The sequence below is a fragment of the Cynocephalus volans genome, chromosome 7 (genome assembly GCF_027409185.1).
Source record: "Cynocephalus volans isolate mCynVol1 chromosome 7, mCynVol1.pri, whole genome shotgun sequence".
Classification (NCBI taxonomy): domain Eukaryota; kingdom Metazoa; phylum Chordata; class Mammalia; order Dermoptera; family Cynocephalidae; genus Cynocephalus; species Cynocephalus volans.
Window position 1 is genome coordinate 87,860,222 of NC_084466.1, and position 25,380 is coordinate 87,885,601.

Consider the following 25,380-nt stretch of genomic DNA (forward strand, 5'->3'; position numbering starts at 1 on the left):
ACAACCAGAGCAGATGACCCCATTTCAGACAGGAACTCTGTACTCTTCCCCTGTCCATTCCTTTCTCAAATCAGACCTGGAGCCAGTTACTAAAAATTACTATTTCACTCCCTTTGCCCAGCTGAAAGAGATGCCACAAAAGGAGAAGTGTGGGTAACCGGCCCCTGAATGTGGAACTGTTGGTATTTGCAGAATGTTTTTGGATTGCTATTTCCAAATGAATCCATTTTTATAGAACAAGCATCCTAGTTGAAAAAATCTTCACTAACCAGCCAAGTACCTCCATTCCAAGGGTTGCCACAGAATCCTCAAGATAGAATTTATTTGAAGCAAACGCACAAGTCTGGCAGTTTCCTGGCAGGAGAAGTCCTGAAATGTGCAGAGCCTGGGAGTGGACGGTGGAGGGAGCCCCGCAGCTCCTGCACCAGGTGAGAAGCCATGTGGAATTGGGGATGGGGTGGGGGTGGGAGGGGCAAGGACTTTGGCATAATTTCTCTAGCCAGCAAATTTCCTTGTCTGTTTGATAAAACACAACACCCCCCCCCCCCCCACAGCCTTTAGTTTTAACAAGAGAACCAAATTCTGTCCCAGTAAACTCTATTCATTGAAAGAGCGTCACCACCTCTAATTTCAACATAGTGTATCTGTTGGCTGCTGCCAAGTGAAGGTCCTACAGATTTCATTTTAAACTTATCTTTTATACGAAAAGAGTCACTTCTAAGTGACAGTAGCTGCTAAAGCAATCAACATTAAGTCAGAAGGCTTAGCTTGATATTTATTTTAAATGCAGCTTATAAATGACTGGGGCCAATGTGTTTCCAGGCACTGCCAGGTGCTTTACTAACAGCATTTGATCCTCACAAGGACTCTGCGAGGCGGGTGCTGCAACCTCATTAACCAGTGAGGAAGACGTAGCTGAGTGAGGCAAAGGAGCGGATTGGCCAGGCAGCACTTCCTGGGCGTGAGGACCTGGGGTGGGTCAGCCTAGTTCTGTGCTGGCTGCTAGTGCATTTTATTTGCTTAAGTTTGCACCTTGTCCAAAGTTGTCTCCAGGAGCTCAGTGACTGGAACCAGGCAGGTGCTCAATAGGTATTTACTAAATGGATGAATATTCCATTCAGAGAAAAAACACACATCAATGTTGCCTTTCTAGACTTTAGAATGGAAAGCTAATTTCTTCTGCTGGGAATGTGCCACATTTTAACAAGCTGAGGTTGTTAAACTAGCCATTAATACAATGAATAAAATAGTGATATTTCCCCCACACAAATAGTTGACTCTCCTGAGTCCACCCTCCTCTGATGCTTGCACTATTTACATTTGGGGAGTGGCCTGGAAAATGTTACACAACAGTAGTGATGACTGAAACAATTAGCCAAATGGCTGGTTTGAAAGGCAGTTTTTCTTTTTAATTTATGGATTTTTGGGGTTGTTGCTCTAAACCTCCTGTCTCTGGACAAGAGTGTATTCTAGACATACCACCAGCAGGGGTACCATTTGTTTTCCTCTAGAGATTGAACAGGGAAGTAAAATTTCCCAAACTCTAGAGAACTATCCAGTTATTGCTTTCAATTTTCAATTTTTTATTTGAACAATCTGGATTTTGCTGAGTGATGTGTTTTTCGTGCACAATTTTTGCTACTGTTTAGTAGGAGTTGAAAGTTCTCTGAGTGACGGATGATGACGTAGGGAAGCCAGTGTTCTGTTATTTCAGCAGAGTTGGTGCTTGGAAGTGAAACACACAAATTAAAGGCACTTCTTGGTCTTAGATGAGGATGTCACAAAAGATCAAAGAGATGGACTTCACATGACTAGATGATATTTCTATGGGCAAATCAAATCTTGATTAATTTAAACCTCAGCCATAAAGTTAAGATGACCTCGGTTAACATATTGTTACTTCTAAAAACCAGTCCAGCCCATCCAAGCAGAATCCAGAGAGAAATGCACATAGCTAATGTATTCTTCATTTATAACAGTTTTAATGATTAAAAAAAAAATTTTTTTTAAAAAGCACTTCTACCTTTTACAAATAGTTGTGTTAAGGACAGATTTTCAACCTAAAGAGGAAGGCTTTAGCTCACATTGCAGTATGGAGAAAAAGAGGCCTCGACGTTGACCTCTGGAAAGTCTGATTTGGTCCACTTTCTCCTATTTGGCCCAATCCTGAAGCCCTTAAAACTAAGCCAATACTTGCTGGGATTCTTCCTGCGAACTGGAGATAAGATGTTGCATTCCACGTGTCATCTGTGTCATCTTATCTCACCACCTCGTATCCACAAATTGGCCCCATTGACTTTCAAAAGTGAAAAAACAAATGTAAATTGTGTAAGTCTGAGACCACCCATGAACTCATGAATAAAACCGAGTTTGAGGTTCCTGGAATTCTCAGCCCGTTCTGGGGTCCTGTGCATCCCCGCAGTCCATCTGGGCTTGCGGAGACCCTGGGTGGAGGGTCGAGCGTCCACCGCACCGTCCTCAGCCACCGCCACAGGCTGACTCAGAGACCCAGCGCCGTCCGGCTCAGAAGAGCGTGTCTGAGGATTCCAGCCACGCTTCTAAAACGTCCTACCGGAGGAAGCGAAGGCTGGATGTTCAGAGATGGCTTATAGGGCAAGTAAAATTTTGTAATATAGTCGCTTTAACTTGCTGATATAAAAAATAGTTTCTGCCCTAATTCAAAACAGGTGAGTAAAAAAGCAGGTGCACAGCCTCTGCGCTTTCCTAAGAATTGTTTTGAAGCACACGTCTATCCCCTCTCGGGGGCGCCTGCCGTGGAGCCGCCCCGCACCCCGCAGCTCCCGGGCGGCCACACGCGGGGCCGGGCCCGCCGCTCCCCGCAGCCGTCCGCGCCTCCGTCCCTGCGGCCTGTAAGCCTCGGGACCTGCTGCTCTCGCCCGGGTCTCAGTTCGCTCTCTCCCCAAGGGGCCGACAGCCGCCCAGGGCCCCGCAGACGCACTCCGGGGACAGGGCCCCGCGACACGGCCTCAGGGGCGGGCCGGCTCGCCGTTGGGGCCGAGCGGGAGCTTGGCGCCCTGCTTGTCGATGCTGGAGTTGATGCTGTGCGCGTCCTTGTCCTGCTGGGGGACGCAGGTGCAGCCCACCGGGATGGTGACGTAGTGCTCGGTGTAGACGGCGCGGCCGCCCGCGCAGGCCGGGGTGCGGCGCAGCACAGCGGCGGGCACGTAGACCGGGGCGCTGCGGAAGCGCAGGTCCTCCTCGCCGAACAGCCCGGTCAGGCAGCCGCGGCACAGGCAGTAGGCCTCGGGCAGGTACCGGGGGAACCGCGCTGGGTCGTAGGAGATTCTGCAGGGAGAGAGCAGGGTTGGGGCGTGCTCTGGGGACAGCAGGGCCCACCGCGTGCAGAGAAGGGACCGCTTCTAAAGGAGGTTTGCGCAGGAGACCAGGAAGTGTGGAGTGAATAAGCTGTTAGATCGCTGGTGAGTGGAACGAGGAAAGCGTGGGCCTGCATTTCATCCTATCCCAGTGTCCACCGAGGGCCCGAGCTAACACAGACCACAGAACTTCCTTACATTTTAAATGGTGAAGACAACGTGGACAGCTATCCTTGGGCCAGTCCGTAAAACGACTGCCAGAGTCTGCACTAGTGTAAGTAGAAAAATAAAATATGCCACCTGCATGTGCACTGACAAGTGAGCACAAGTGTCCACTAGAATAGAACAAGACATGGAGACACTGTGTCTGCCTGGGGCCTGGAACTCCAGCCCTTTGGGGCCACCTCTGTGACTGGCCCCATACGGTCTCCAGCCGCCAGGTTCTGCAGCCCCAGATGGGGCCATGTCTGCCAGGATGGCTGCCCATGCTGGTCTCCAGGACAGGTGAGGAAGGCTGGCCTGTGTGCTGGGAGGAGACACACTAGCTAACTGGCCACAGAGCCACAAGCAAAGGCAGCTGTGGGACACCTGTGCAGAAGGCCACAAGGCAGGCCGTGTCCATCTGTCTGTCAGGGTCAACGTGCCTTCCTCTGTGAAGGGGCCCAAGCTGCACTGGGGGAGGGCGGGACTGGCCAGCCTGGGATATTTGAAAAGTGAATGATGGCTTAAAGTTGATCAATTTTATCCTCCTCCAAGTCTCCCTTTTTTCTGGTCAGATGCTAAGAACCAAGAGTCAACACCTCCAGAACAGACCACAGTGCTGGAGGCAGGGGGAGGGCGGGAGCATGGCGGGGCCAGGCAGCTCCCTGGGAGGAGGCAAAAGCACCCCCTGCCCTTGCCATGCCAACTTGCACACCCCCCACAAAGCTGGCAGGTCCTTAAGGGAACCCAGCGCCCCTCAGAATTTCCCCTTGCAGAGGAAAGCATTGTCTCCATTTCTCATGGGACTGCCATGACCCCACTTCTCATTTCCATTCATCTGCCCTTTTAAAACACAAGCAATCCTCTTCTGAGGATCTCCTTCTTCTGGGGTGGGATTCTAGAGACCCTAAAATCTCAGAACCACAGCCATGCCAGCTCTGACTTGTCAAGAAACAAACACATTGCAGGCCCACAACACGCCAGCCTGGGAGGGACCCAATGGGGTCTCTGAGCTCCATGAGAAACAAAAGGAAATGTGCCTGAAAGTTTCCAAAGCCGGAACCTGAGGTGTGCGTGTGCTGTCACCCTGGCTCACGTTGGCCATTATCAGGACAGCAAGTGTGTGCTCGTGCAAGTGTGTGCTCATGCATGGGTGAATCTCAGCTCTGCTGGCAGGGGCTTGTGAAGCATGAGCTGTACCCTCGCAGGAATGAGGAAGCGCCCGCCTTCACATTTCCAACGCTGTCGGCTCCTCTGTGGGGCCTCGTCCTGCCTCCCAGGTGTACTGAGTCCCAGGTTCCCAGCACACCCTTGTGACTGTGGGATTCACGTCAGGAAAAGCCCGTGCTCCTTTGCTTTGCCTTCTAAGGCCTCTAGGTTTGGTTCTTCCTACCTGCTTTTCCTGCAGCCCTGTCACCGTCTCCTCCTTCATGTGTCCTCCACCCCAGGCAGCTCAGGTGGGATGTCCTGCATGCCCCACAGCCAGGCTTGGCTCAGGACACCCTCTTCCCAACGCCCATATCAACCCAGTGAAGCCTCACCACGTTCTAAGATCCAATTTAAGTCATTACCGTAAGAGTTTTCAAATGTCCTCAGTCAAACTCAACCTCCCCTTTCTCCATGTTCTCATGACATGTGGACTCCACGTGGTCTGTCTCCCCGGAGGGGAAGGGTGAGGGCCCTGCTTTGACTGGCAGCACTCTTTCCCAGATGCAGTGCTCAAGAGCTGGTGAGCTGGGGTCGGAGCCCAGACAGCACTGGCTTCCTGTCCTCATACCCTGAGGTCAGTGTAAGGCCCTAATTTAACATGTGAAGGAAAAAGGAAATCCTACGTAGTTAGGATTTATGGTATCTCCAATCATGCTCAACATTTATCCAACAAAATCTGAATGCTCTCTCAGTTTGGGTCTGATATGCGGCTATAGATATCTATAAACACCTATCTCCTACCCAAGGACTCACTATGGGGGGGGTAAGTGTAGAAATTAACACAGAGAGACCACCTGCCTATGGCAGTGAGGAATCCTTCCTGGGAAGATTTATCCAGGTGAAGAAGACAGAAAGGGCATCTGGGGCAGAGGTCAAGGCATAGGGCCAAGGGGACGTGTCACAGTCAGGAAGCGAGAGGCTGGAGAGACTGGAGAGGCTGGAGGGTGAAGGCCTCACATTCACATTCATAAATTCAGATTTGACCCTGAAGGCAGTGGAAGGATGTTAAAAAGGGAAAGGACCTGATCAGATGGAATTTTAGGAAGATCCCTCAAATACAGGGTTTTGGTGGTCTGGAGCCCAGGAGGGAGTTTTGAATCATTAGCATAGACAGTGGTTAAAGAAGATAATTCAGGAGAGTGTGTGGAGGGAGAACAAATAGAGGCAGAGGACACCAAGGGCACTCCCACTGTTGAGGGCGAGAAGCCTGTGGAGGCTGCCAGGGCTGGTGGGTCCCAGGGGCCAGGAAGGTTGGGAGAGGCCTGAGGGGGCTGGACTTGAAGCTGAGGCGCCAGTTTACAGGAAATGTAGGGATGGAGGGACGTGGTAAGCAACACAGTGAGAATGTGACCCAGAAAATACAGAACACAGGGAAACTCCACGGAGTTGTGTTCCAGGAGAAACACAAGAGAGAAGGGACCTGATCAGAGGGACACAGACCCCCAGGCGCTGGCCCTAAGCAGCTAGGACAGGCTAAGCCCCTCTCACTCCCAATGTCTCCATCTAGATGGTCACTTAAAAAACATATCAGACCCAAACTGAGGGACATTCCAGAAAACAGCTGACCACCTGAGGCCGTGGGTGAGCTGGGTCGGCCCCTGGCAGGACACTTGGCTTTACTCTGCGGATTGGATGATTGTATCATTTCAATATTCATGTCTTGATCATGATCCTTATGACTTATGATGTTGACATTTGGGGAACCTGAGTAGGGTAGATGGGAATTCCTTGTTAGTCTGAAATGATTTCAAGGTGAAGAGTTAAAAATAAAACAAAAAAAAGAAAAAAATGTTTAAGTTAAAAAAAATCACTTATGGGACAGTCAGGGAAATTTGAACCTGACTTAACACAGAACTCGATAGTAAGGTAGTATTAACCCTACACAGTTAGGATTTATGGTATCTCCAGTCTAACTCGAGGTGTGTCCGTGCTACTGTGGTTTTGTTGAACAGAGTCCTTATCTTTTGGAGATGTGCACACTGATGAAAACTGCCCAGTGCCAAGGAGGTTGCTGAGCGCCCTCGAACCAGGCAGTGGCAGGTGGGTGAGCACTAACTGGGTGCATGCTGAAGCCCCTGTGGAGGCGTCCACTACCATGTGGCCTCTGCCCTCCTGGAGTGCGCAGGCAAGACAGGCCAGGGTCGCCAGCACCGTGTGGTGCCCGGTGCATGGACACTGCCCCAGGGGCGTCAGAGAGGAGGTTACTAAGTAAGTGAGGGTGAGGGAGTCCGAGCAGAAAGCAGCAACGCACACCTCGGCCAGAAAGCCGGCCACCCACTCTGGCTGGAGTGACGTGTGAGTGCAAGTGTATGTGTGAACATGTGGGCTCGTGAGCGTGTCAGCGTGAGTGGAGCGTGTGAATGTGAGCGAGCTGAGTATGAGTGTGTGTGAACGTGTGGGCGTGTGTGCTCACATGCACGTGCAGCAGGACGGAGATCTGCTGAGGAGCCCGGGGTTGGCGTTCTGCGTCCGGGGACCCACGCGAGGCCGTCCTGACGGCAGCATGGGGCAGAAATGACAGGGGCCGGGGGCAGTGCAGGGGCCTCTTGACTCAGTTTCCTCATCTGTAACAAGATGTGACCTGAAGGCACTGACGGTCCCCTTCGATTCTAATCATCTGGGATCTGTCCTTCTGAGGCCGGGATGCAGGTGGCAAGTTAGGCCTCCTCATCCTGTGGGTCTTCAGGGACGACCAGCGCCCTGATCTTTTGTGGAACCGACAGTCGCCAGGATGCCTGATGGTAAAGACGTCCACCCCCGCCCTGCAGCGGCTGGGGCGGACACTTCCACCAGCGCAGGGACACCTGTGGGCTGAGGCCTGTGACACAGAGACCCCGCCCTTCGCCGGGTCGCAGGACATATAAGAGGCAGGCAGATGGGCGGTTTTCAGATTGTGGTGTTAGGACCAGGTGGTTTCTCTTACAGTAGAAATGCTACTGGGGGCAGGGACACGACACGCACCGCAGCCTGCCACCCGGGTCGCTGCCCCTGAGAGACAAGGGCAGGGCGTGGAAGAGGTCTCGCGAAAAGCCCGGGCCTGGTGCAGCCGGGTGGGCGCAGCTAGAGTCCCTCCCGCCGGAGAAGTCCTCAGCTAGGAGTGCTTTTGGTTAAAGAAAGCTGCCACGGGAAGGGAAGAGCGGGAAACGCCAGTGGGAACCTCTCCCGTTACCAAACCCGGCAAGGCGGCTGAGGAGGGGCCCTGCCTGTGGCCTTGCACCAGCACAGGTACCTGCCTCCAACACACCAAGCTGTCCCCTCCCACGGGATCTCAGAAGTGTCCCTGCGGCGGCTGCAGCTTGGCTTGAGTGAGGGACAGCTGGCGGCTTAATCCAAGAACAAAAGACGCCTCTCCCTGATTAGAGGTGACGGAAACCTCTCCAGAGGAATGCAGAGACAGAAAAAGAGCGCTGACCCTGGGCCCGGACGTGGTAGGAAACAATCCACAGCGCTCCAAGCTGAGCTGGGAAAACAACGAGGACATGCCGGAGAGGACAGGCCACCTGATGTGCTCTCTGTCTGGTACCCAAGCATAGCTGGGCATTTACTGATACAAGCTCCTCGACTTGGCTTGCCCTCCGATTTGGAAAACATGAAATTAATTCCAAAGTAGCAAAGGCCAAGTGTGATTGTTTCTTTCACAGTACATGAAAGACCCCAACCCCAGGAACAAAGTGTGGGGAGACACCTTCTCCGCTCCTGACTGGAAGCCAGCAAGTCCTGAAACGTGGCAGTGGAGACAAGATGGCTCACTAGCATGGTTCACCAGATCTGAAGGTGGAAGAGTTCGCCCAGCAGATTTCCTTAAAAAGGCGGGAGGAAGTTGACTTGGTCCAACTTAGTCCCCAACCAGTGACCTTGTGCAAATTATTCCCCCCTGCCTGGTTCTTTGTAAAGTGAAAGAGATGGATTTGATAACCAGGTTACTTGCCTGAGCTTCCTGGTGTCAGGACTGATAATGTGAGACTTTCATCGATGTTTTATGCTTAGAAGACACTTGCAATACATTGAGTCTGTAAGGTCTTGGAAAATTCCCCCAAATTAATCTATAAAGTCAGTGCAATTTCAACTGAAATCCCTGTATGATTTCTCTGAGAATTTGGCAAGCTGACTCTAAAAGTCAAAGAAAGAAAAAGGGCCAAGAATAATCAAGACAATTTTGTAGAAGGAGGGAGAGGACTCTCTCTGCCAGATACCAGCACGTTTTATTTTATTTTATTTTATTTACCACTCAAGACGTTTTAAAACCATGGGAATACCAAGCCACCTGGCAGCCCTCTGGGAATGCTGCGGGAGGAGCAGCTCCTTTCCCAAGAGCTGTGATTCCTTTGGAAACACTATCTTTGTAGGAGATAAGAAGGCAGCATAAACAAGATTTCCAAAATGTGGCTTTCAGTCCACCTGCATCAGAACCATGTGGGGCTCTTGTTAAAAATGCAGGTTCTCGGGCCAAGCCCGTGGCGCACTCGGGAGAGTGCGGCGCTGGGAGCGCAGCGACGCTCCCGCCACAGGTTCGGATCCTATATAGGACTGGCCGGTGCACTCACTGGCTGAGTGCCGGTCACGAAAAAGACAAAAAAAAAAAAAAAAAATGCAGGTTCTCAGACTTCACACCACCCACCGAGTCAGAAGCCCTGCAAGTCAACGGTCCAAGCAGTCTGTTTTGCTCATTGAAACAGGGAATCACTGATTCAGATGAATCAACAGAAACCCATTCCCAGCTGCAAACTCAATATGAAGGTTGGGCAATATCTCTAAAAGGTAGTCATTGGTTAACGATGTGTAACCACTGATGGCAAACAATTGGACAACTCCATTTTCCCAGGTGCACTTGAATTTCATGACCATACCAGCCCAGGACTTTCCTTTTCTGCTAAGTCTAATTAATGCAGAAGATCATTATTAACCCAACAAGCAATTAGCATTGCCAACTGGATGGCTTTAGGATCTTAGTTGTTCTTCATTGGAGGCACATAAATGAGCTTTTAAAAAACTGTGATGCAGTCCCCCATCCCCAGAAATTCTAAATTAACTGCTCTGGAATGGGACCAGAGTGTTGGCATTTTTTTAAAGCTCCCCAGATAATTCTAATGGACAGCCCCAGTATAGGCCGTTTAGCTTTTACATTTAAGAGAAGTAATGAGTCATAAGACAGGTTTATATTAACCTCCCAATCTCTCGTTTTCCCTTTGGAACAAGTGCTGCAGCCCGGAGGGGGAATGGTTATGAGACTGTTGGGGAAAGGCCTGGGCTGCAGGGCCAGGGATAGCAGGACCCTGTTGGCTGACCAGGGAGTAACTGGGGACACTGAAGACCACAAACAGTTTTCCTCTGCTGGGAAGCCGTGGCCAGCAAGCCTGTCAGCTCCACCCTCCTTCCATTCGCTAAGGCCCAAGGGAGCCAAAGAGCTTCAATGTGTGCTGCCAAGAAGTACTGAAAAATGCTTTTCTGGCCCTTACAAGAAAACATGTGGTACATTTCTCATGAAAGAGGACATGGAAAAATCAGCCTCGGATGGCAGCGAGGTCTGAGCCAGCACAGATCACCACGGGCTTCACCTGGCCAAGGAGAGCTAGGGGTCAGTACTGCCCCATCTGGGGACTGAGATTGACTTTGGTGTGATCCTGAACTTGGCATCAAGGTCAGGCCTGAAGCTGAGCCAGTGAGGCGGGCTCCAGAACAAACCTGGCTCTCTGCTACTAAGCCTGCTCAGGGCTGCCAGGAGCAAGAGGGCACAGCCTGCCCGCCCTCTCCTCTCCCTCCATGAGGAAACTGAGGCACTGACAGGGGCTGTCCAAAGTCTCCCAGGTCACCTGGGTCAGCCCAGCTGCCTGCACTGTCCTGCACAGCCGAGCTGTGTGAGCCACATGATACTAACAGATATGGCTGTGCAGTTTGTGGGTGTTTAGTAACTAAACGGGCACTTGGTAAGTGGCAAAGCTACAACTAGGATTTATTCCTTGTAAAATCTGTTCATCTGGGAAATCAGGAGAGAGGACAGAGAGATTAACACTTTGGAAAAGAATTTAGAAAATAATTCAGGAAAAAAAAGTTTTGCAGAGGGAAAGAGAGAAACAGAAATGAAAGTGCCCAAATTTCTCAAAGGGTTTATTCTTTTGTCCTGGCAAATATCACACGTTCCATTCCATGTAGCTGGGAAACATCTCTTCAAAGGAAAAACATGACTCATGCCCAGGGATGGCTTCCCTATCTGTCCAGTGGAAGCTGCAGAGTCTGGGTCCAGAGCCGCCTTTGATGTGTGTGTCCTTGCTACGGTGGGGGTGCCTGTGTGCATAAGCATGGAGCCCACCTGACCCCAAATGAATCAGCTGTCACCTACATGGGCCATGAGGAATAATCACTATCACGACTTGAGCCTAGACTCTTGCTTTAATTCCAGAAGAGTTCTTGGTAGATTGCTTTCTCTCTGACCTCTTAGTAATCTAGTGAGCAATGCACTCACTGCCCTCCTCCAAGTTTTTCATGTGTCATTTCTGGAAGACAGACACGATGAGGAATTCCACTTCATGGCATGTGAGGAACTTCCTGGACCTGCCCAAAAGCTTCTGTTGGCATTAAGGGCACACATATTTTATTCAGGTGAACTCTGAAAGAGGTGCTGATGGAATGAAATCTTATCTCCATCCCTGGCCACTATAAGAATGCTTGAGTAAAACCCAGTGGTTAGAGAAAATAGCTATCAAAGCAAAACGAACGTCTATTTTCAGAACAAGAAACTTTAATCCCATGACAATGCTCCCTGACAATGCTTTTATTTTTGCTCTGTGAAACAGTGATAGGCGCAGTAGAGCGTCCGGTATTTTGAGAAGCTCAGAGGGGTAAAAAAAAGTCTGTGCAGTACTTTGGTCAACTCAAGGTCACTTTTCCATAAAAATATTTTTTGGGGAAAATACCAACATTTCTTAAATAAACTGCTTTAGTCAATGAGTGTCTCCTTTTCTACAACACTGAATCTCGAAGAACATTGCCCCCCGCCCCCGCGCGCCCCCCACGCACAGCCAGACACGCTTCCCAGCCAGGGGGCGGCCACTCTTCGGTTACAGCTTTTCTCTCTCGTCCCTTCTCCAGCTCTGTTTCTTAACGGGACACTACCAATATAAGACGGTGCAGAAAGGACATAGCACCTGGGCTAACGGAGATATAAATACACGAGAATTAGAATATAGACATTCCTTGAAGACAGAAAGGTTAGTTTGTATAAAGACAGTAGAATAATTCATAGGTTTGAAGCAGGGACCGAGAGAAAAGTGAACTTACTAAGGAAATGCACTATAAAAAAAAAAAGAACCCCTGCGCCCAAACTGCACAGACCACACGGATTGGGAACCGGAGCAACTCGTCCCCGGGAAGGGGACGCCAGCGCGGTGCTGCCCCCTGTTGGCCACAGTCGCCGCTGCGCAGGAAGCAGGAGACATCCTTAGGCACCTTTGGAGCGGCCTTATTCTTCCCAGCTGTATAGCATTTTATCTAACTAGCTGCCTGCTGGTGGACGTACTGGTGCAGATGACTTCCAGTCCCTCGCTATTACAAGTGTGTGTCCAAACATTGCTGCTGTGTGCTTTTCAAACAAAATACCTGAGAGGAACTTATTTTCTTCTGATTTATCCTCTTCCCAAAAGCCACCTGCTGAAAGTTCCGGTAACTTGAGTTTCCACAGGAAAATACTCAATTTACTCCAGCCTGGGCGCCTACGCAGGCACCCGCTTCCCAGGGCATCCCCCCACCTGCACCAGCCCACTGCGCCAATGTTTAAGTCACTCAACACCCCTCACCCCAGTCCTCCCCATCTCCTTTCCTCCTGGTTCTATTTCTTTGTTTTTCTTTCCCTTTACTCCCTTGTTACTGCTACCCATGGAGCTGTTTATGGCAAAATAAATTTAGGTGTGGTCTCTGAAATTCCCTGGAGGAAAAGAGTTATATAAAAAAGTAACAAATAAAGCCTAAAAATAAATTGTTGTGCATTATTCATATCCTAGAGAAAAGTTATCTTTAGACTATTACCAAAAATTGAAAACTATAAACAGTTAACAATTATTTAGAGCACTGTAGGTGTTTATCTTTGGGGTTTAATCGTAAATGAATAATGTTTATCTTTAAACCTTAATAAACCTCAGGGGTGGGTGTGTGTGTGTGTGTGTGTGTGTACAGGGGTGTGTGTGTGTGTGTGTGTGTGTGTGTGTGTGTGTGTGTGTGTGTGTGTGTGTGTGTCCGGTAAGGGTATCACAACCCTTGGCTTGGTGGCGTTCGCACTGCACTCAGCCAGGGAGCGCACTGGCCATCTCTATATAGGATCTGAACCCTCGGCCGCTCCCAGCGCCGCACTCTCCCGAGTGCACCACGGGGTCGGCCCAACCTCAGTTTTCTTACAGTATATTAATATATCGATATGGCTTTAAAAACATTTACTGAGCAATCAAATTGATTTTATTTTTGGCATTTTTGTTTTTAAAGCTAAAGGGAAATAAACATTATGCCACAAAGTAAATGAGTAAGTATTTTTACATTCTGGAAGTTGAATGTTGATTTTCTAACAGCACATTGGGCGGGAGCATGGGCTAGACAGAATGAGAGAGGTCTACGGCTGGATCCTGGCTCTACCATTTCCTGTCTATCACCTGGAGCCACTTCCTTAATCTCCAGGCCTGGGCTCCTCATTGGTATCACAGCCCAGCCATGGAGTCACAGGGGCTCTGAAAATCCCATCCAGACATTTATAGTGCCTCTTCTTAAGCCTGACAGCCTTTCAGAGCAAACAGTTCCCTTTTCACCAATGCTCTCAGTATGTCCAAGGCTGCTGTGATGTGCTGAAGCTTCATTTCCTTAGTATCTGCTTTTTCCTCACGGCTGGGGAATTTCCTTCTCTGCTCTTAATTTAAAAATCAAAACATCTTTCAAATAACGAATATATGCACATGACAGAGGATTCAAAAGATATGAGTGAAAAGTAGGTCTCCTCCCCAACCCTGTCCCCAGCCTTCCAGACCCCCTTATAAGAGATGCCATGATAACCCCATAAGTGTGTGTGCATATATGTAGACATCTAAAATATCATTTGTCATATGCATGTTAAGTCATATATTCTTTTAACACAGAAATGGCAGCACACTATACACACCTTTTCCCCCTTTATGTTGGCAACTGATTGATCTGCCTAGGCCCTGTGAAGCTTCCTCTTTCTTCTTCAAAGCTGTAGAGAACTTGGTCTAACTTGCTACCTGTTGGGAGATGTTTAGATGGCTCCCAATCCCTTGCTGTATCACAGCAGTGAACCGTATCCTTGCACACTTGTCATTTGGCACATGGGCAAGTGTGTCTGGAGGAGGAGTACTTATAAGTGGGATTGCTGAGTCAAAGGGCATGTGAATGTAAAATTTTGATAATACTCAATTGCCCTCCACAAAAGCTGTGCCAATTCACATGCCTCTACTGTATAAAAATGGCTTTTTCCCTCACATAACCTGATGCATACCAAAAAAAGAAAAAAGGAAGCAAGCTTTCTCAGTATAGTTGTAACATGCATTTCACTTATTATGCCTGAAGTGAGCATTTCTCCATGTGTCAAGCACTGGAGTCACCTGCCCATCCTTCCCTGGGAACGGTTCCTCATCTGTGCTCTGCTTTCCATTACGTTGTTGGTCTTCTCCTTACTGGTTTGTGGGAGCTCTTCAGGAAACGAGCCCTTTGTGACGTGGGTTGCAAATACTTTTTCTTGGTTAGCCCTTGTATTTTTCTTATTTTATTTTGCCAAGAAGAAATGGCATATCATATGTAACTGCATTTCTCAATGTTGTCTTTTATGACTTTTGGGGACTGTGAGATGCTAAACAGGCCTCCTCCACTCCAAGATTATAAATAAAATTGCTTGTGTTTTTCTGTTTTTGTGGTTTTATTTTTTACCTGTAAATCTTCGAATCATCTGGAATTTATTTTCACATAGGAATGATATCCAATTGTATTCTTTCCCAATGGCGACTCAGTTGTCTCAACACTACTTACTGAATGATTCATCTCTCCCCCAAAGATAGGAAAAGCCACCTGATATTCCAAAAGTCTATTTTAAAACCTACCTTATTCACCTAAAGTGATCCTTTTTGTGCCCGTCAGGATTTCTGACCTGCAGTCCGTCTCCCTAGTCGTCTTTCGCGGGGTTCTCTGTGACTATTCTGCCTCTAGCAATAACTCCCTGAGCCTTAGCTCGCGGCCTGCGGCAAGCACTCTCCCACCCAGGCCACCCAGGGCCCTCAGAAACCCGCTAAGACACCCAGCCTGTCCTTGCACAGCACCTCTTTTACAAGACGCTCTGCACTGGCCCCGTCTCGCGTTTGTTAATCTTCCCCGTCACTCGGGAGGTGGTGAGAAGTGATCGGAGGGAGGGGCACGCGAGGCGGTCTCCGGGCAGGAGGAGGCGGGGCCGGCTTTCGCGGCCAACAGCCCGGAGTCCTGGCCCGGGCCGGCCCCTGAGCACGGTCCTTCCTTCAGCGCATGCACGCCGCCCGGCCTCCGCTTGCTCGTGGGGAGCCATCGCATCGCAGCTGCTCACTCACGAGAAGGAGGCTGTACATGGCACGTTAAGCACAGCTGTAGCTCCTGCTCCTGGGACCACCTGGCACTAGGGTTCCACCCGCGGGCAGATCCAGCACCCCAGACCCGGGCCACTCGTCCTCCCCGCCGCTCTTGGATGCCGCCTGGGGAGACACAGGTATCAGTCTACAGCCAGGGTAACTCGGTGTAACCGCTAAGTGCAGCACTCCAGCTAACCCCCAGTTTGTCCTCTGACCCTGCTGTCACCGGAGCTCCGACGCCCGCCTCCGCGGCTGGCCCGCCTGTCACCTGTGCGCCTCTCAGGCAGGCAAAACACAACAGTCCCAACACGGAGCTCATTATTTCCTCCCCAAACAGTCGCTCCTAATTGTCCCCCCATTTTGCTCAAATACCACCAATCGTCCTAGCCAGTAGTACGGGAGGCTCGCCGAAGAGGACGACTTGAAACGCCGCACTGTGCGTTCCTCCCCCGCCTGTGGGAGGCCTCCATTTCCCCGGAGAGATGAGAGTTTGTTACAGGAAGACGCAGAGGCGGCGGCTCCTGCCAGAGAAGCCAGACTGTTGTCTTGGGAGATTTTCCCAGTTCCTTTAATCCCACTTGGTTCGTCAAAGGCGTAACGTGAGCTTGCAGAAAGAAGACTACTGTCATCAAAAAAGCCCACGCTTTTGGTCCTGGGAATGGCGGAAGCGCGAGCGAAAGCAGAGAAAGGCGCCGTTCGGCGGGACGCGCGACGCGGGGCGGCGGGCCAGGGAGGCCCCGGGTGTAGGGACAGGGCACCCTGGGGTTCCGTTGGTGATGAGAAAGAAAATCCCTGCCCGTTCCGCAGCGGGTGGAGGCGCAGGGGAAGCCCGGATGCACTGCACACTGAATCATGATTTGCTCTGAACTCGGCAGCGGTGTGGGCTAAAGCCTGGACCCAGACGGCCTGCAGCCCCACGCCCTCAGCCCCACGTGCACGGTCACCGCTAACCCGGCCACCTCTACCTCCTCCGCACCGTCCACATCACCATCAGTGCCCTCCTCACTGCCGTGGCCTGAGCCCCGCCCCCGCCGCCTCCCCTGGAAGCGCGGCGCTCTCTGCCCTCCCGCCCATCGTGACGGGAGCCTTCCTCACACGCGCGCGTGCACGGGGCTGTCCGCTGCCCTCACCAGCAGAGCCCTCCTGCACGCCTTTCCCTCTGCGCACGGCTCACCACAGCCCCAGCCAGCCCCGGCCAGCCCCGGCCAGCCCCGGCCAGCCCCGGCCAGCCCCGGCCAGCCCCGGCCAGCCCCGGCCAGCCCCTGCTCCCTCCACAGCGCACCTGCCGCCACGCCCGCACCGTCCCCACGCCCCCACCCCCACGCCGCACCACACACCGTCCCCACGCCCCCACCCCCACCCCCACACACCGCACCACACAGCGTCCCCACGCCCCCACCCCCACGCCGCACCACACGCCCCCACGCCCCCCACCCCCACGCCCTCACACCACACACACACCCACGCCCTCACGCCGCACCCCACGTCCCCCACCTCCACGCCCTCACACCGCACCACGCACCGTCCCCACACCCCCCACCCCCATGCCCTCACGCCGCACCACACACACCCCATGCCCCCCACCCCCACGCCCTCACACCGCACCCCACGTCCCTCACCTCCACGCCCTCACACCGCACCACACACCGTCCCCACACCCCCCACCCCCATGCCCTCACGCCGCACCACACACACCCCACGCCCTCACACCGCACCACACACACGCAACACCACACACACACCACTCCACCACACACGCCCCTCACCCCATCAGAAACAGCCCACTCCTACCTTCACAAACACTCCCACCTCCACAATCGCCCCCACCACACCACAAACAGCCCCCCAACCCCCCCATTCTCACCACCACAAGCTCCCCCACTCCCGGCACACCAAAAAACCCCAGCTCACAAGTCTCTGAGGGTGCCATGCTCTTCCTCCTCCTCCTTTTACGCTATCCTTCCCTCAGGGCCGCCCTTACCCTTGACAGGTCACTCACTCCCACCTACCAAGACTCAGCTCTTCCACAGGAAGCCTTAACTTTTGTTGCAGCGTGAGAGCTCCCTCGTTAGGGCTGCTCCTGCCTTCTGCTAGACTGGAATCCCTCCGCTCGAGGGCAGGGGACGACAGTCTCAAGTGTCTGCTGAGGACACCCGCCACACCCTCCCTGCACACTCCCAGCATTCCCAGCCTTCCCTTTTCGCATGCTCTTCCTTTCTTCGAAAATGACGTCTTTTCCAGGCCAATCTCAGAATTTTGCCCATTTTTCAAAGCACACTTCAAATGTCAGTCTGATCGTCCCAAATGCTAGCTCCCCCACCCCCACTTGCAGCTTTTCACATCGCTCATGATTTGCCTTGTCATGTAACACGGCTTGCTCACCAATCAGCCCACTCCTCCCACAGACTACAAGCAGCAGCCTCTGGCCCAGGTAGGCATTCAACAAACGTCTGTACCGTACACTTCTGCATCGGAACGCCCAGAGGCGGCCTGTGCAAAACGCTGTAAAATTCACAAAGGGTCACTTGGGGTGGTCGTTTGTGGAACCCATTTAACCATGGACCTGACAAAGAACAGGTGCTCAAGAGAGATCTGTTGCATATGAAGCAATGGAAGGGTAAGGAGGGGAAGCTAGATGGAGGTGGTGGGCCTTCTGGGGATGAACTGCTCCCGTGCCAGTCGCTCCACCTGTCCCGCCTCGCCCCATCCCGCCCCGCCACGCGTCACCCGGGTCCGGTATTACCTCACCGCTCCCGACCCGCCGCGCTCACCTGTAGGCCCAGGGCGACACACTGCGCAGGTTGGTGGGCGGCCGGAAGCGGCGGTCGGCGGGCCTGCCCCCTGCCGGGCAGCTCGCGTTGCGCGCCTGCTCGCGCGGGCCCAGCTGCAGCGTGTGGTGGAAGGCGCTCAGCACGCCGGCCGCCAGCCGCCCGTACAGCTGCTCCAGGAGCTCCTCGGGCCGGTCCGCGCAGCCCCGCGGCCGCGCCGGGCGCCGGCCCGCCCTCAGGGAGCCCGTGGCCCGGCCCGGCGCCAGCGCCAGCAGGAAGCCCGCAACGAGCATCCAGACCTGCGGGACAGGCCGCGCTCAGCGCCCGCGCGCGCCGGAGGAGCCCCCCGCGCCCCGCCCGCCCGCGGCCTCTGCAGCCGGTGGGCACCTCCCGTCGCCCCGCGGCCCCGGAGGCCGGCCCGGAGGATGGGGGCCGCGCGGACGGGCCCCCGAGCGCCCTCCCCGCCCGCCCGCCGCCCGCGGGGTCCCCGGGGCCCCGCCCGGCGCCGGCCCGCGCGCCCCCGGCCCCCGCCGCCCCCGCCGCCCCGAGCCGGGAGGCGCGCGGGGGGCGGGTGCGGGGCGCGCGTGCACGTGTGCGTGTGCCTCCCGGGCTGCTGCGCGGCGGGCTGCGAGTGCCCGTGACGCCGCCGCGCCGCTCGCCCCGGGCGCGCCATCCCCCTCCCGCCCGCCCGCCAGCGCCCCGCAGACTCACGTCCCGCGCCCGGCCGCGGGCCGCCGCCCGGGCCCGAGCGCGCAGGAAGCCCCCGGCGGCAGCCCCTCCTCGCAGCGGAGGACGCGGACCCGGAGCCGAGCGCGCGAGGCCGCTGCTGGCACAGACGCTCGCGGCCCAGCGCCCTTTGCCTCCGGGAACCGAAAACACGTTGTCACGTATAAAATGAACTCACCAGTGTCCCCAACATCGCCTCCCCGGAGGATCCGGCTGTGCTAGGAGCGGAGTTCCGAATAGGCACGCGGACCACGCGAACCGAGGTCCCGGCGGCGGAGCCTGGGCGGGCCGGGGCCGCGCCGTGCAGGAGGAGGAGGTCGAGCCGGCTCTGCGCGGGTTGGTGCGGTCCTGACTGGCTGGAGAAGGAGGTGTGACCGGCCTACGAGTCTCCAGAGCAGAAGAGAGGGACCAACAGCATGAAGTCAGGGAGGCAGGTTTTGACTCAGAGAGAAAGATTCCTCTAGTCGTGAGAGCGATCCAGGAATAGAACAGGCCGCCGGGAGAAAGTGAGCTCAAAACCTAGAAGGAGTCCCTACCTCGGGGCCACTTCCTCTTCTGAGATTCCGTAGTTCAAAGAAATACAGTAGAGAAAATCTCCATTTTCAATAAGGTGGGAGGAGGCTATTTCTCCTTTCTCCTCAAGACCCCTGAAATGATCCTGGTCCTCCCGATCAAACAACTCTAAAAACAGGGCACTCAATGCTCCCCCACCTGGCACTTCCCTGGCTGTGAGTGGGCATCACTTGTTCTACTGTTACGATGTCGGAGACTTCCTACCCTACGATGACTCGATTGTTAAGTGCAAACAGTCATGTAAAATGAGCCTCATATTCTGTGAATAAATTAAAGGAAATATCTAAATGAAGAACACAAGAAAACATGCATTTGTTCATTCTACAAATAAATGCTTAATGCTTTCTAGGTGACAGGCTAAAGAATATGATCCTTTTTAAGCAATCATGCTTCGAAAATAAAAACGAAAGATTGATACCTGGAAGCTTTTTGAAAGTGTACAAAATATGTAATTTATGACTCACTAGGTGGTTTGCAGCTTTGGTTTTTGACTAAATTGTAAACCATTGGTTAGACTATTTTTCAAGTATGCTGTGTAAAAAAACACTTCTATATGCCTTGAATGCTCTATAACTGAAGAGTTTAGTAATTACTGCTAAAACCCCACTGAAATCTCCAATTTAAGTGATTGAAGCAATTTGCAGCTCTTTGTGCGCAAAACATTTTTTTCTGACTAGATACATTGTTCATGTTCTTTGTTTCGTTTTCAGTGAAAATGGGAATAAAAGTACCAATACCTAGATGCTGCTTATTTTTTATTTGAAAAAAAGTGTGTGGGTTCTTTTCGAGAGATAATCATTACAAGAGTATCGGGATACTCAATATCTCATTACAGCATTACATATGTAAGGTGACACAGTGCCAGACTGTTAATTTTGTGTATTATTCTACAAAATACAGGTATCTTTCACTGTCTGATAACATGGCAACTTCTCTCTGCCCTTGATTACCTTGGAAATGGGAAAGAAAATATCTCCATTCCAACAGTTTTAATTTTGCGAAAGATCACAAATTACTGAAATTGCTCACCTATTTGGTAGAACACAAAATTCATCTTTGAGAGAAGAAACAGTTGAGAAAAGTCTTATAAACAGGTGCAAATGTTTTAGTCTTAATGAATTCCCTTCAAACTTCAACATATTTATGAAGATGCAAAGTAAACGTGTTAATAATTAAGTCCAAATTTATGAAATACCAGTACAAGTGAGAAAAAGGCAACAAAATACTCAAAACTAAGCTCATCATGTTCCCTTAGAACACATGCAGTGTTCTCCACTGAAGATGTTTCCATCATTGTGATCACGCGAGCTCGACTGTAAGTCATCTCCAGCCCTTCCCTCTTATCCTCTGGTTTACTCAGCAGCCCCAAGTACCAGCTCAGCTGCACAACTCCTTAGCATGAACCAAGCTGAGGGGAAGATCATTTAAATCATTCTTAGGCACCATAACTCCAAAAGCCAATGTGTGGTTGGTTACTTCCAATCTTATCTTCTTGGGTTACTGATAAATATCTTCTTGGTTTTTATATCTGCTCCAATCTCTTTCCTTTAAAGGCTTTCCCCAGATTTTCCCGCCAACTGCTCCCCTCATTGCTGTCATCTTCCTGGCCACTCTTCTTATTCATTGATGACATTAGCACTATTCCTGTTCATCATTACTGGCACCGTTAACCCGCACACAATTTAACACCCTGGTTTCTAATGACTACTCAATTAGCTCCAATTATCTTTTTTTGCATCTCGTCTCAATTATCAAATCATATGGTCATATCCAAGGTAATATCATCACCAATAATTGCATCACATGCAAACATCCATTTTCAAACATCCTACTTCCTAACACAATCACCTTTATCTATACCCACCCCTGCAACTCTGACCTAATCCAGTCTTCTACCACTTTTCACTAATTATTCCACTCTTGATTCCTTATTTCCTTTCTTGTCTAGTTTATTTATTTATTTGGCTTAAAACAACAGAAATTTATTCTGTCATACTTTGGGAGGCCAAAATCATGAAATAAAGGCGCTGGTAGAGCTGTGCTCCCTCTGAAATCTTCAGGGGACAATCCTTCTTGCAGTTTCTAGTCTCTGATGTTTGCTGGTGATCCTTGGTGTTCCTTGGCTGGTAGATGCAGCACTCCAGTCTCTGACTGTGTGATCATGTGGTCGCCTGCTTCCTGTGTGTCTCTTCTCCTCTTGTAAGGACACCAGTTATACTGGATTAAGAGCCTATTCTACTCCAGTATGACCTTACCTTAACTAATTACCTGCAATGACCCTATTTTCAAGTGAGGTCAGGTTCTGAGGTAATAAGGGTTAGGAATTCGGCATGTCTAGTGCAGGGGTCAGGGGTGGGAGTGACAATTCAACCCCTGACATTAGCGAATACCAAACTAGACTTTCTTGTCTAGTTTACATTCCATGGTTCAACAATATTACCACACCCCTGTAAACACTCTTATTTAATACCTTGCTCCTTTTTTCCCCTTTGTTGTGCATGTCTGGAATAATCCCAGCTCTGTTAAAAATCATACAACCGAGCTGACTATACTCAATTCTAATTTGTGATCACAAATTCCAGATTAGCATCCAACGAAAGTATCCTATTGCACTTTCCCAATTATATTGCCTTTTTCCAAGATCACTGATTTATATATCCTTTCTCCTCCTCACACGTTTCATTGTCACAGATGAAAGCTATTGCATTCTTTTCTCCACCACTGAATCCACTAAGCTACAATCTCATTTATCATGCCTTCTTTTCTGATATATTTGATAAACTCTTTCTTGGCCCCAGATCCCGCTCTAGCTACCATCTAATTTATCTACTCCCCTTTACAGCAAAACGTTCTGAATTGTCTTTATTCTCTGCTTCCAAAATCCCTCTTCCCATTTTCTCAGCTCACTCCACTGGGCATTTATCCCCAATACTTCACTGCAATGACTTTTAACGAGGTTGCAATGATATAATTATTGCCAATGTCAATTATCTTTATTAGATTTTTCTGTATCTTTCGACATAGTTGATCACTCCGCTATTACTTTTAATGAATGTTTGTATAGTACACACCTTGTTCCAGTCTTTGTTTTTCCACCTATCTGTGCCCTGATATTTAAAATGTGTCTTTTGTAAGTAATATATAGTTGGGTCTTGTTTTTTAATAGTGTGATAATCCTTGTCATTTAATTGGAATATTTCTTCTATTTACATTTACCATATTTACTAATATAATTAGTATTTGCTATTTATGTAATTACTAATATAATTGGGTTTAAGTCCTACTTGCTACTTGTTTTCTTTGTCCATCTGTTCTTTGTTCCTTTCTTTCTCCTTTATGTCTTTGGATTAAAAAAGTATTTTTTATCATTATATTTTATCCTCAATTAGCTTTTTTAAAAAGCTTTTATTTTGGAATAATTTAAGACTTACAGAAAAATTGTAAGAATGCTACAAAAGAACTCTCTATTCCTTTCACTAGTTGTCAACATTTTTCCACATTTGCTTTACCATTGCACTTTCTTCTGAACTACTGAGCCGAAATACTTCAGTGCATATTTCCTAGGAATAAAGACATACACTTATATAACCATACTACAGTTATCAAAATTAGGAAATTTTACAGATATACTACTATTTTCTAATATAAAGACCTATTCACATTTAACCTTTTGTCTCTATAATGTCCTTTACAGCAAAATTTTCCCCAGTCCAGGATCTGATTCATGATCCTGCGTTGCTTTTTGTTGATATGTCTCCTGGAACACTTCCTCAGACATTTTTCTCATGGCCTTGACATTTTTGAAAATTTTTGACATTTTCAGGCCAGTTATTTTGTACAATTTTCCTCAGTTTGGGATGGCTCCTTGTGATAAGGTTTAGGTTAGATTTATTTTGTGTGTGGCAAGAATATTAACTAGGTAATTTTGTGTCCTCTCAGAACATCACATCAGTGTTTTAGTCCGTTTTGTGTTGCTATAATAGAACAACCTGAAACTGGGTAATTTATAAAGAAGAGTGGTTTATTAGGCTTATGACTCTGGGACAGCTGCATCTGGCATGGGCCTCAGGCTGCTTCTACTCATGGCAGAAAGTAGTAGCAGCCGGCGGGTACAAGCAGATCACATGGAGAGAGGAAGCAAGAGAGAGAGAGAAGGTGCCAGGGTCTTTTTAAGCAATGAGCTCTTGCGGGAACTAATAGAGTGAGAACTCACTCATTAATCCTCCCTCCCCCAGGGAGAGCATTAATCCATTCATGAGGGATCTGCCCCCATGACTCAATCAGTTTCCAACACTGCCACATTGGAGATCAGGTTTCCACATGAGTTTTGGAGGGGACAACACACCCAAACTCCATCAATCAGGAAGCACATGATTTTGATTTGCCCCATCATTGGTCATGTTAACTTTGGTCACTGGTTAAGGTAGTACCCTCCACCAGGTTTCCCCAGTATAAACTTAGTATTTTCCCTCTTATAATTCATAAGTAATTTGTAGGGGAAAATGTTGAGGCTATGTGAATATGTTCTTATCAAACTTTCCTCCGCTTATTTTAGCATCTATTGAGGATTCTTGCCTGAATCAATTACTATTGTGGTGGTTGCAAAATGGTTATTTTCTAATTCTATCAAATCTTTCTATGTTGGTTGTACTATTAGCTTTTTAATTATACTCTTTTCCCCCCAGTGGGGAAAAGAAAAACTAGAGACTTCAAGATGTATCCTTGACTTAATACAGTCTAGCACTGTCTGAATAATATAAAAAACTTACAGCAGTTTGACATCCAATCCCAATCTTTGGGCTACTATTGTCATGTATTTTATTTCTACATATGTTAAAAACCCCACAGGCATTATTATTACTATTGTTGTTGTTTTAAATAGCCAATCTTCTTTTATATATCCCCATACCTTTGGGGTGCTTTTCATCCTTTCTGTCATTTCATACTTCCTTCTAAGATCAAGTTCCTTTAGCCTGTAGAACTACTTTTGGTATTTCCTGTAGAGCTAGGCTTCTGGTAGTTTTCTCAAATTTTGTCTCTCTGAAAATGTCTTAACCTTAAAATTTAAGGGATATAGTCACTGGAATAGGAATCTAGGTTAGCAGAGTTCCCCAAACTCCCCACCACTCCCCAGCACTTTAAAGATGCCATTCTATTGTCTTCTGGTTCCATAGTTTCTATTGAAAAGTCATCCATAAGTCTTACTCATGTTCTTCTGAAAATAATGTGTTCTTTTTATTATGGTTATTTTAAAGAATTTCTTCATTTTTGGTTTTCAACAGTTTGTGCATAATATGTGTAAAGTATAATTGTCTCTGTATCTACTCTCCTTGGTGTTTGCTGAGCTTCCTGAATCTGTGGATCTGTCATCAGTTTGGGAGAATTCTAGACACTATCTCATCAAATTTCACTTTTATCCCATTTTCTTTCTTTTCTTTCTAGGATTCCTATTATAATTATTTAAACTCTTGACCATGTCCCAAATGTCTCATCATCTGCTTTATTATTCCCTTTTTATTTCTACCTGTGCTTCAGTTTGGATTTTTTTTATTGACCTGTTCACTAATACTAACATCTGCTGTGTCCAGCCATTGTTTGATCCATCCAATTAAGTTAATTTCAGATACTATATCTTTCAGTTCTAGGTTACCACTTGACTTTTTCATAGATTCCAGTACTCTTGAAATTCTCCATCTTTTCCTCCATCCATTTTGTCCATCTTTTCTCTATTTTATTAACACAATAATCATAGTTATTTTAAAATCCTTGTTTGTGAAATCCATTACCTGCATTTTCTAAGGGTCTGCTTCTATTTATGTTTTCTCTTGATTGCTGGTCATATTTTCTTGCCTCCTTGCATGTCTAGTAATTTTTTAGTATATGCCAGACATTGCATATAACAAGAACTGTAGAAGCTACAAATAATATTGTTACCAGAGAAAGTTCTTTTTTCCTCTGAGAAGGCAGAGAGAATTGGGGACTAATTAC

At 49.3% G+C, this 25,380-nt stretch overlaps 1 protein-coding gene across 2 annotated transcripts; it reads right to left on the reverse strand.

Moving 5' to 3' along the window:
• Positions 1-632: 632 nt before the first annotated feature.
• Positions 633-19,270, reverse strand: IL17D (interleukin 17D). Of its 2 annotated transcripts, none has more exons than XM_063103272.1 (3): positions 18,998-19,270; positions 18,097-18,392; positions 633-3,306 (listed from the first exon to the last, which is right to left on the reverse strand). In XM_063103272.1, exons 1-3 carry the CDS (start codon positions 19,010-19,012, stop codon positions 2,988-2,990), a joined length of 630 nt encoding a protein of 209 aa, XP_062959342.1. In that variant the 5' UTR covers positions 19,013-19,270; the 3' UTR covers positions 633-2,987. The 2 variants fall into 2 exon arrangements, with proteins under 2 accessions (XP_062959342.1, XP_062959343.1); XM_063103273.1 differs by lacking the exon at positions 633-3,306 and adding an exon at positions 14,567-15,929.
• Positions 19,271-25,380: the final 6,110 nt, after the last annotated feature.